Source organism: Scomber japonicus, chromosome 21 (genome assembly GCF_027409825.1).
Source record: "Scomber japonicus isolate fScoJap1 chromosome 21, fScoJap1.pri, whole genome shotgun sequence".
In the NCBI taxonomy this organism is placed as follows: Eukaryota; Metazoa; Chordata; class Actinopteri; order Scombriformes; family Scombridae; genus Scomber; species Scomber japonicus.
The window spans coordinates 17,984,044-17,996,424 of record NC_070598.1 but is presented as its reverse complement, the minus strand read 5'-3'; the positions used below and the strand labels follow the sequence as shown (position 1 = coordinate 17,996,424).

At 40.6% G+C, this 12,381-nt stretch overlaps 1 protein-coding gene across 2 annotated transcripts in view; it reads right to left on the bottom strand.

Moving 5' to 3' along the window:
- LOC128382208 (matrix metalloproteinase-16-like) overlaps positions 1 to 12,381 on the bottom strand; it is an 80,206-nt gene that overhangs the window by 21,684 nt on the left and 46,141 nt on the right. For both annotated transcript variants that reach the window (XM_053342194.1, XM_053342195.1), the window contains 2 exons: positions 7,523 to 7,684; positions 2,470 to 2,687 (listed from right to left, as the gene is read on the bottom strand). In XM_053342194.1, the coding sequence (XP_053198169.1) occupies positions 2,470 to 2,687; positions 7,523 to 7,684 (380 nt within the window). The remainder of the gene's footprint in view (positions 1 to 2,469; positions 2,688 to 7,522; positions 7,685 to 12,381) is intronic.

Below are 12,381 nucleotides of genomic sequence, written 5' to 3'. Positions count from 1 at the left end.
TAGTGCTTCTTGTGAGAGCCAAAAGAGAAAAAACATTCACTGAATCGTGAGAAACGTGTTCAATTTTATTCAAATTTCTGAGATCTCTGACAGTAAATATAAACAAACATCCAAACAGTACGATATACAGCACTACTGAGTATACAGACCGCTGTCGCCAATTACCCCTTTTGCTTAGAGGTTAATTACGTACATTTCATTTAATTGGAAAGTTGTCTCTGTGTGAGTTTAAACAAAGAAGGGGAGCCATGAAAGTTTAAGCTGAACAGCATTTTACATGGGTGGCCCCTGTGGATCAGCCTCCAGAAAGTGCTTGGAGACTCATTTGGCACACAAGTATGAGGACTGTGGAGGTTTTCCTAAAAAAAGTAGCTAAAGTTGTCAAACTTTTACTTTGTTTTCTTCAATTGCAGTGAAATATGATAGCAACTCTATAGATCAAACCCAATACACTAACAATAACTGTCAAAGCCGATCATACCGTCGACTGGGACATAGCGATGGTGGAAGGCTTGAGAACACACAGTGAGACTCACTCTCCTCGGCTGTCAGATTGGATAAGATACAACAGGAGAAAAGTTCATTTTTCCTTCACTGGCACAGCACCAAAAACTGAGAGAAATCTCATCTGTTGCACATTTCCAAAGATCTCTACATCAGTGATGTGATCAAATTGGGGGGAATTGCTGACATTACAAAACAAGGCAGTTCTAAGTGAGATGGTTCACTGGTGGTTGTTAAATGTGCTGCTCTTTGTAACAGGAACTCAGTGAAGTTTTTAGATTCTAGTTCTTTTAGAAACACAGTTTAGAGGTCACGTTTGATTAGTTATGATGAATAAAAGAAGGACTGACATGCTCACACTAGTTAAATAAATCAAAAACTTTGTTAATACATCTAAATTTAATATCAGAACTAGCAGCTACAATGGATGCCTTTCAGAATCCAACTGTCCTTGTCGCCTTCACTCCCAAACCTCATAAAAAGGCTTATTGCTGAAAGTCCTTTTTGTCTCAGCTGTACCTCTGAGCTCTGCACAAATCTCATGATCCTCATCACTCCATCAGACCAGGCTGCTGCCCTGGGAGTAATGAAGGGTGACAGGAGCTACTGTACTCACCATGTGAAAGAGACAGGGGCTGCATTTAGGCTATTGTAACGAGTGGATATTATTTCCACCACAAAAATAGACAACATAGTGTGGACTTTGAGTCGAATTGTGGTGAAATACCTCCACAGGTCAGGTAGCTCCGCCGGTTCGAAACCAGGTTTATTTTTCTCAGATTAAAGAACACACTTGGTGAGGGGGGGGGCAGAGAGGACAGAAAGGGTTTTTCCCCTGGCTCCACAAGCCTCTTATTTAACCAATGAATACTATCTATTTATATCTGCAGAAAAATACAGTCACACTCACATAAAGCATCAGCGGCGCTCTTTCTCCTTTCTGTGGAGAACACAGGACAGCTTTGTGTTGCCCCAAGGTTTTACTCTGTTCCTTACTGCGTGTTGCCAAGGTCTTGTGCTCACAAGCTTAGACCGAGGATAAAGATGCATTAAGGGACATGTGTGTTTTTCTTTTCTTGTACTGGAATAAAAAACGGGCTGAGTTTGTTGAAAGAGGAACTGTACTGTACTGAGCATAGTGCTCCCTCTCAGTGAAATATCCACTTTGTCTAAATTCCTGCTCAATTGGCCCAAAGTAACCTGTAAAGAGATCTTTATAGACTGAAAAGCTTCTTTAATTATACAATAAAATACACAGGCACTAGTTTTCAGATAAAATAACAAAGTTCACTATATTTCTATATAACTACTGAATCATATTGCAGCTTAATTTACACAACTTTTCTATTCACCGGTTAAAAAACGAAAAAAAAAAAAAACTATGACAATATCATTTATAATTGATCCAAGTGAGCCATTTTCACAGTATGCACACACTAAACATCCAGCAGATTAGCAGGAGAGCTCCCACCCTCTGTATATTTAGGTAATCCTTGAAGCTCTCAAGCAATCCATACCCCATTCAATACTGTCAGTAGCAGCTCTGTCTCCACGGGGGTGCTTTCAAACACACAGGCCAGTTGGAGCGGTGTGAATTCAGGGATGAGTTGTTCTTTTGTTGCATTTATCGGCCGATTAGGTTATAGGTTTTAGCCAGAAGTCTCATGCAGGAAGGGACTTTCTTTAGGGAATATATCTCATCCTTAACCACGGATTCAGATACTTGAAAGCAGGATTCAAACCTATATAACAAAGCTGATCGGATCATTCCAAGGTGTTTGTTTGGAAATGCACCACCCACTATCTTCTCAACAAGTTTGCACAAGTCGTTTTGAACTCCCAAGTTAGATTTCTGTGCTCTCTGACTACTGTGAGAGAAACTCCTCCAGGGTTCAGAAGGACTGCTCCAAACCAGCAATAAGATGCCTCAGGTTTATTTTGATATCCCAGAACCCCTTTGCTTACCTTAAAGACAAACATCTCTCTCCTTAGTATGGCCAACGTGTTGAAGCCTCCATCACAGATGTTGGGTTTGGAGTTGGGATGAGATGGTCTGTCCCCTGGAGGAAGCCTCGGAGGCCGCGTCTGCCTGTCTGGCTTACGGGGGTCTGAAGGGGGATGGGAGCGGGGAGGGGGCGCCGTTGGCAAAGGCTTGGTGGGTTGGGGAATCTTATCAGGAGGCCCTGGAGAATGTGAGAGAAAAATATTTCTGTTGTTGTCATGCATACTATATATATGCAACACATTTTCTATCATGACTTCCAAAGTAACATTTTTGTGCTAAATTTCCCCCCACAAACCCAACAAGTAATATACTGTAAATGATGCATCTGCACAATCTTCCTGCCACAAATCTCTTAAATGAGGAAAACGTATCTTATATAATGAAATGTATGACAGTAACAAATGTACAAATGATTTCAAAATCTAAATTGAATGTTTTCCTAAATGTATTAGATGGAATGCATTGTGAAAGCGAGGTAGTTTGTGAATGTGTGAGCACACTGTGAAACTATAATCCAGGATGTAAAAATGTATGCAGATTCAGTTTGAAACACTCTCATTATTACTGTGCCAACTCAAGCCAACCAGCCACCTGAGCTTTCAAGAGAGCCAAACGTTCAAGCCAAGTCTAACTTTTTAACCTGTGACTGGAACCAAGATGGCAAAGGAAGAGGGTGGAAAGGGGAGGTGTTGAACAAAATAAAGCAGAAAAGAAATGAGAGATACAGTATGTAATGGTAAAACGAATGAAACAAAAGATAAAATATAGATAAAATCAGGTTAGTGGAATAAAGCTTAAAAATGCATACACAGACAAAAATAACCTTTTCTCCGAAATGGAGGCGGAGACGTGCCTTGGCGTCATTTAACATTCATGAATTACATGACAGAAAGAGAGCGAGAGACATGCGGCGGACAAACGACGAGAGAGAGAGGTAGAAGGGAGGGCAAGTCAATGGGCTGTGTGTATGAATAATTGAGCACATGATGGCTGGCGGATAACATGCTGTGTAGCTGTGAAAATGAGAATATGAGTTGCCCCGCTGTGCGTTGATTGGGGGGCAGCCGACGTGGGAATAGATGACTGCGTTATGAAAGATGCAAATTTGACAAGTAACCTCTCCACTCCCTCCCACCTAAACCCCCCTCACCAGTTGCGAAAAGCATCAATGAGTAATGGTGGCATATATAAATAAAGACCTTGAAAGCTACTGTAAACATTCAGGAGGTATGCATGAATGATTAAATGACCCGACAGATGATTTAAAAGTCAGCGGATGAGAAGAGGATTAAAAAACTGAATGAGCAACCGATCTTTTCGCTGAGAGAGGGGGGTTGGGGAGGGGGGGTCAATCCATAACGAGTAACCAAACAAAGAAATGAAGAAAAGATAAACCATCGAACTAGTTGAGCGGCCGCACCGATCCCAGGATTAAGAAGGGGGCCACTCTGCTAGACATCTCCCAGTCCACAAAACTGATGAGCTGGTCTACATGACAGAGACTCCATTCACTGACTGAATTAAATCCCCTGAAATACATCCCAGATTAGCGGAGCCAAAGCACTCTGCAAGTTACGTAAGCGTGGACATGTAGACAAACATGCAAATGCGTGCACACACACACACGCATGGACACACACAAAACAACATCATGGTGAACCCGTGACAAGGAAAGCTGAACATGCACCAATGCCGAACGAGCTAGCTGTACAGTATGTTTGGCATCTGATCACTGAGGTTTACTTGGAAGCCAACGGTTGAGGTTAAGAACAGAGAGGTCTGAGAAGCTTTTCTAGACAGGCTGACCGTGTCTACTGGAAATTATATTTACATACAACTCATCTGTTTTGCAAATTAAGTTTAGCAGGAAAAGTAATTGCTGTCTGGGGTTATGTTCAATAGCTATATCTTTCCAAAAGAGAAACATTTTTTTGACTAGATCTGGAGGGAAGAGGCTGAGGTCGATGGTGGACCTGAGATCGCATCCGGAGTCTTGCATGTGGTTAAATTGAAAGAGTTTTCAGACCTGCTTTTCTTTTTAAATCGACTCTGGTTCATTTCCTCCGCTTGGCAGGTCTGAGCACAGCAAACGTACTTGGGTATGGACCAAAAAACTGTCCTGAGACACAAGTGTGGTCCTGGATCAGTTCTTTTGCGGTGATCCCACCTCGATCCGACCCCACTGTAAGCTTCTATAGCCTTCTTATGTTTTGCATAGACTCAAGGTCTGACCTGGACTAACAATGAAGGAGATTGATATTTTTGATATTTGGCAGATAGGACCTTTTTCAAGACCTTCTTACTATGTTTACTTTTGGCTGTTTACGCCCTGTCAAAGAGCAGAGTGAATGTTCTCATGAGGATTGTAGTGCTGCATTTTGGTTTGCTTGGATTTCTCTCTGAGTTTAACTGCTCATCCGCTGATTCAGACCTGAGCAAATAAACTGTAGGTTTAAAAATGTCTTTAGGCAAAGAAAGCACTTCAGTGAAAGATGGTTTAGTGATTTCAATTCAAATGAGTGACCTTAACAATGTGTCATGTCTCCTTGCTTTAAGCTAATGTTAACTTTATCAATTTTAAACCAAGGCCACAATTGTTCTGTATCCTTACAAATGGATATAACTGTAGGAGTGGATACTGTAGGGAAACCAGATGAAAGAGATGGTAAATGGACATTTTGCAGGTATGTCCTGAGGGAACAGTTTGAGACTTGGCAGACGCATGTATTAAAAAGCATTTCTCATTATGTTCCTAACAAAAAAATTAATTTAGTTGTCATTATGTTTCCCTCATTTAATTTCTAGGAGAGGGGGGTTAAGTAGACTCAACACTTAAGATGTCACCACACATTTTTCAAACACACTTTTTTATATAATTATTTTTCTTTCACCAGAAAGCATTTTATAAACTAAACTGTGTCAGCATGATGTCATTATTTCTTATTTAATAACACCACCCTTAATGGAGGCCGGATATGAACTTCAGTGGAATATGACAAATACAGCATGTGAACAACGTCATGTTGATTTTCCTCTTTAGTTGGCGACATTATCATGTGCAGTAATGTGACTGTTCACAGGAAGTATGCTCTTATCTTTAAAAGGGTAGGAAGTCATTATGTTCAAAGCTTGTTGAGAAAAAAAGCAATTTGTCCAAGAGGAACTATAAAAAATATTACACTACATGACAGTAATTACACTTCTATATGTTTGGATATGGTCTGTCTTTATTATTTATACTAACTCCAAGGCTGCCAAAACTTTCCATTTGTTTTTATAAGGTAGTGAATATCTGTTGAATTTTAGACTGTTAATTATTCATGAGAACTTATTATGTGTTTGTTAAAGGGAATATTAATGATCTGAGCCAGCAGGCAATTCTTTCCTGCTGTAACAAATTATGACCTTAGCATTAAAGCAGAAACTGTGCAGCCAGATGTCTAATAGTGTAACAGAGAAAAATTATCTCATCTACATCAAGTTCATCCTACCTCTGTCAGTCTTCCCACAATTCTCTGAGTGATCCTGCCTGGCTAATCGAAGTCTTCACAATACAAAAGAGATCTACATTCAACATCTCCTTCCCATTTACACCCCTTCTCCGCCTGTCCATGTAAATCTCTAAATTACTCTTCATCTTAGCTTTCTTTTACACCTCGCCCATCATTCTCTTCACATCTCACTACTATACGTGTCTACCTCTGTGCAAACTCATTCACACCTTCTCCTATTCAAGCATAACTCTGCCGCCTCGTAATTGATTGAAACTGCGCGGCTCCCGCTGTTGTCTTTATTTAGCTTCCACATCTAGCCTCACTGTTGCCATGAGGAGGAGAAAATGAGGCCAATTCCTGGGAGGAAGAAAAGAAAAGAAAAAAAAAACAGAGGCTGGGAGAGAGGAGCTGCCTTGTCGTGCCCTTCAACTCTTAGTAAAACAGAGAGGAGGAGGAAGGAGTGGCAGCAGAGAGGAGTAAAACACGAGAGGATAAGGTGAGATTTGATCGCTTGCCCAGGTCTGTCACTCCCGAAGGGACGTGCCCTGACCATGTAAGCAGATGGCAGGTTTCTTTGTGTGTGTGTGTGCGTGTGTGCATGCGTGTGTGTGGCCAGTCATGTGACAGAGCAGTCATCTCAGTGGACTGTGACTGGTTTACAGCCTCAACAGCTGTGAGGGACAATGCTGTCTCTTCCCACCAAGTTGTTTCTTAACTTAGATGTCAAACAGGGTTTCTCTCCACTTATCCAACCACAATGAAACAATACATAAAAAGCACACATGTAGATTAAAAGCTGTCCTGCTCTACTAATAAAGGCTGTTCTAAGAGGTACGCCGCATAATTATAACTCTTAATTAATCTGAGAGTGTAAAAATGAAGCCTACATAAGTGCTTACATAAATCACTTCCCATCAAATATAATTTCACACTTCTGACACACCTGTTCTACAGCTCAATCAGCTTTAGGAGTAGACAAAGCACTGTAATCAGCATCTGTCAACTCACATATATTTGTCAATGATATTAAATGGGTGTGTGGGTGCTCTGATGATGTCGTGCTCACCTCTTGTGATCTTAAATCAGGAGGTATAGACTCTAGACCTTAGATCTTTTTTATCTGGTTGTCTAATTGATCTTGTGCTGTAACTGGAAAGTACACTATTCCAAGTATGTGAAAGCCAGTTACGATACTTGATTTACAGCTCAGTCACACCAGGTCCTAAAACAGCAACATTTTGTCACAAAATCCATTAATTTTAAGTTCAGCTTTGTTAAACTTTGTCATGAACATTCACGCAGCTGACCAATACTAAACCATCTTGACTATATAAAACTATATATTTCACATATTTCGCTGCTACTGTCAACCTTCTGGTGTGACTGGGCCAGTACTGCAGCAAGTCACTAAGGCATTTAAATCTTGTTATTTCCAGCAGCAACAGCAGCTAGACATTAGTAAATGGATTAACCTGAAGAAAATGATTACTGGATTTAAAAAGAAGCCAGGAAGCCTTACCGTAAATCTTCTGAATGCCCAGCAGGTCGTCCATTGGCAGTTTAAAGTTGTCAGTGTCCATGTACTGGTAGAAAGGAGCCATGATGGCCGTGGGATCGTTGGAGTGTTCGAGTCCAAGCGCGTGGCCAAGCTCGTGGACGGCGACCAGGAACAAATCGTTACCTAGAGAAAGAAAGAGACAGGAGGGACTCTGTCAGTGCTGTGCTCAACAGTAAATTACTCTGCAGCATTTTTTAATTTTATTTTCATCCTCCGTCAGCCTCGGGTTATCTTCTTTTGTCACCTCGAAGCTTGTCAGGTTGCACCTGTTCTAGCTGGCAATGAGTTCCTTTAAAATAAAGCTGCATTTTGGAAGTTCTGTAATGGCTGATTTGAATAAATAACGAGCTTTAACACAAACATTCATAATGACTCCATCTTCTTGCTCAGAGAACACAATAAAGTGCTTAAAATGATAGACTCTAATATTCTTAAAATAAGGATTAAGGAAGGGTTAGGCGATGATTGAACAATAAAGTCGTACATGTGCGGTCCTCACAAGAATACGCATCCAAACATATGTGAATGTGGGTGTATGACCATGGATAATCCACTATTTATGCACCTAATGAGTGGATTATGTAGCAAGCCACAGCTACTGATGAAACATACACAGAAATACATCCACACAAACACACATGCATATATATACACAAACACACACATACACACACACTTCCCGCTTGCTGAGTGCAGAAAAGCCTGCTCTCTGTAATTAGTCTCGAGCCGTGGTAAGCCAATGACTACGCTGTGTTGACCTTTTGACTCAGAAACCCTCTGTGGCTGACAGCCAAGCCCCAGCCCAATCCCAACTGTATTAGGTTTAGATATTTGGGATTTAAAGCCTCCCCCCTCCTCCCAGCCATGTCCCATTCAAGTCCCTCGCGACTTATGTCATTTGCAACCATAACAACAACAACTAAAAAAGAAAACAACTCCGCCTACGCCTACTCTGATGTTTTGCCAACATGTCGAATCGGACCCATGAAAAAACTCATCACCATTGTCAATGGGCATATAATTAGGTTTAGACAGTTATGTCTTGTATTATTTATAATAGTACACTGACTGGTTTATGGGAATCTATTCATATTATTCCAATGGGACATCTTAAGCTTCAATACATCGTTAATGTACTTCAAAGAGGGGCATTTTTCACCCATGCATAGCTCCATTTTGGCATAAAATCAGCCAATTTTGAGACAATACATATGAGAAAAAAGGCATTTGGTTTTTGTTTGGGGTTTTATTTGGAATTCAGGATCTAAAATTCATATTTTCAAGGTTGGTCCTTCAGTACTCTGCCCACTGCCATCCCTTCAGTTTACTATTCTTTCTTTCCTTCCACACTGAGACACTCAACAGGAATAAAAAAAGAGCATCACTTATTCATTGCTATTCCTACTAGTGAAGCAAGTGAGGCACTTATCTCTTGCAAATCTGTCACATGAATAACACATCAGCAGATAAAGACGGTGATTCTGATCACTTCTTAGCAGGTACAGTACGATGCTCAGGAATGCACAGACTGCCACAGAGAAATCGCTTAATTGGAGCCCTGTGAAGGATATTTGACTGTATAAATGTCAGTGACTCTTTATAGGGTAGATGTTAAGACCTCCACTCCACGGGTGTAAAAAGACTGCATTCATATCCAGGGGTTCGCTGAAAAACCTCGACATTTCGGCCAAATTCTTCCAATGAAAATAGACAGCTTGTAAAAGTTGGTAGAGGTACAGAAATTGAGGCAAAATTTATGCAAGCTGAACAACTGTCTGGAGATAGAGTTTATAGCACATAAAGCGAGACAGAAGAGGAGAAAGGAGATAAAGGGAAGAGAGAGAAACGGCTCAGTGGCTTAAAAAATCACTTGTGGGGGGGGAAACAGGGTCATACTGCTCTGCAGCTGAAGACCTGTCTTCAGGCCATTTCACACGACGGCATAAATGTGCTCAATGGTGCCGTTTTTAACATCAAAATATCGCTGTCAAATTCATTGTGACACAGTGGCAAGTGCAATTACTGTAAACAAGTTACCAGAGCTGTGACAACTGATAGCTTGTTTCTCATGGGAGATGTATTGCTGGTGCAAAGGACTGTGAACAAATTCATTTAAAGGAATAGTTTGACATTCTGGAAAATACGCTTATTTGGTAACAACATTAACACCGCTTGCCTGTCTGTACGGTAAATATGAAGTTTGTGATGTGGTTAGCCTAGATTAGCACGAATACTTCAAACAGGGAGAGACAATCTGAAAACAGGGCTGTAACTAACCATTATTTTCATTATCAATCAATCTGTACATTATTTCTTGATCAATCAGTTGTTTGGTTTATAAAAAAGTCAGAAAATGCTAATAAATGTTGATAAGTGTTTGCCACAGTCCAAGGAGATGTTCTTAAATGTAAAATAAATAAAAAAGTTAATTATCATAGAGGACTAAATATTAGACTAAAATTTGAGACGGCGGAATCAGAGAATCTGTGAATTTTCTAAACAAAACAATTATTTGATTAGTAAAATTATTGGCGATTAATTGAATATTGGCAACTAATCAATCAATCAATCGTTGCAGCTATTGTCCAAAGGTAACAAAATTCCTCAGCGGCAACTCTCACTATCTTGTTAACGCTTGCTCTTTAATTAATGCACAGATATCAGAGTCACATTCATTATCTTATCTAACTCTTAACAATAAAGTGAATAAGCACATTGCCCAAAACGTCCACCTATTCCTTTATAATTTTCCCTGATGTGGTTAATGTTTCTGCTACACAGATAACTATAGGACCTTTAGATACCATCCTTTTATTTCCTGCTTTCTCAGCTCTCAGGAAACACATATCCCTATCTACCATACAGATATCCTGTACGCTCAGGCTGCTACCGCCACCCTTAAACCTCTGGACGCTATGTCCACAGAGCCATTGCATTCATTACAGCAGACAGCTTTCACACTCACCGCTGTGAGTTATACGAAAAGGTCGGACGGTCGTCGCTAGCATCGCGACGGCACCGGCATACCTGAGTCTTCATTTATAAAGCCTCGCTATCTAAGTTGCCAAGTTAATTAATGTCTTCCGTTGAGCTCAGCGCTAATAACCATGACACCAGATCACAGAGCAGGCTGGATTTAAAGGTTCCTCATACAAACTGAACTGGGGAAGAACTGCAGCACAGCTTAAAAGTTAGATACACTTATTACTTGCTGCTATTCTTCCGGATATTTGTGATTATTATAAGTAGTATGTCTAAGTGGATTTCAAGGAGATCTTAGGGAGAAAATGTCCTTCAATCACTTTAGTGTACATCACTTTGCTCAAGTACTGAATACCACCTACCACTACTCTACAGACACAGCACATTTATTGCATTTTCTTATTTAATTGATCTAATTATGTAATGAAAATGTAATGCCCGATGCTATTTAAGTAGATTTTACAGACAAGTAGAGTACAAGTCCATCTGAGTTGAACCAGCACAGGTCCTGATACTACACAAGCTCTGGTCACATCACCAGCGTGAGTAAAGTTAAGGACTGCCTGTCTTTTTCCATCTCTGTCTTCTTCTATCCCTCAATCTTGAGTCAGCCTTTCTGCCTCCTGGGGCCATCTGAGGTCAGTGTTGTCACTTTCTTTCAGTTGCTTATGTAAGTCACGCTGTGGCAGTCAGGAACTTCCTGTTGGCCCTGGGGCCCACAAACAAAGCTGAGGCAGTTAGTACTGCCTGGTTAATTATCAGCTGAAATGTATACATAGTCTACACAAGAGACGGTGGAGCACGGAGAGGAGACGAGGAGAGTTACAGGCAGACAGCGGAAGATGAAAAGGACAAAGAGGTAATGAGAGGGGATAGTTCACAAGAAGAGAAAAGAAGCAAGATGAAGGCGAGAGAAAAAAAAAAGTTATGGGAGGAAGGAAAAGATGAGTGGGAGACAAAGGTTTGAAAGAAGAGATAAATAGAAATATGAAAAGGATGAGGTAAACTGAGGAGAAAGGGCATTTGGAGTGACGGCCGCGCGAGGAAAAAATAGGGAAAAAAACTGGACGATAAAGAGAAGGGGAAAAACTGAGGCGAGGAAAATGATAAGGCTCCGGACCATTTGTTATCTTGTGAGTTGTTCCAATGTTCCTGCAATCACAAAAGATGGATATGATGAATTATACAAGTCTAACCTTTGACCTCAGCATTTATATCACCCCTTGTTTCAGGCCCAGACACGAAAATACAGCAGAAAATTGAGCGTGGGGGCTTTAGCTGCAAGATACAGTTGAAGAAAACAATGTCAAAACATTTAGGAGATGAAATTTATTATAAAGCTCTTTGGGGGCGTGTGTCATAACCCACTGAGGACAGCAGTTTCCTACTTGTGGGAGAAAAAAGATAAGAAAGTGTGTCCTATACTATCATCTGTGCTGATTGGGCAAGAATTTAGCATAAAAGTAACTCATCTCAAGCAACTATTTAAATCGCTAAAACTAGATTTGAAGTAACAAAGCACAAAATTTCACTTCTGATAAATAATTTAAAGGTTTTTTTCCATGTTAAGCAGCCAATGATCACAGTGGAAGCCCGCGGCGGCAGCAGAGTGCCAGGAAGACGGCACTCTCCTTAGGATAGGTCAAGGTTGTAGCTGATGAGATAGTGTAGCTAAGCAGGAAAGAAAAAAAAAGAAGAGAGAAATGAAGAAGGAAGATTGAGTGGAAGAGGTGGAGGAGGTAAAGTCACTGGAGATTTATGATCAGACGTAGCTCGCTCTGTCTTTCCCCACAGGGGTTGCTGTAAAGTAAACAGGGGTTGTGATTAGAAACCAGAAA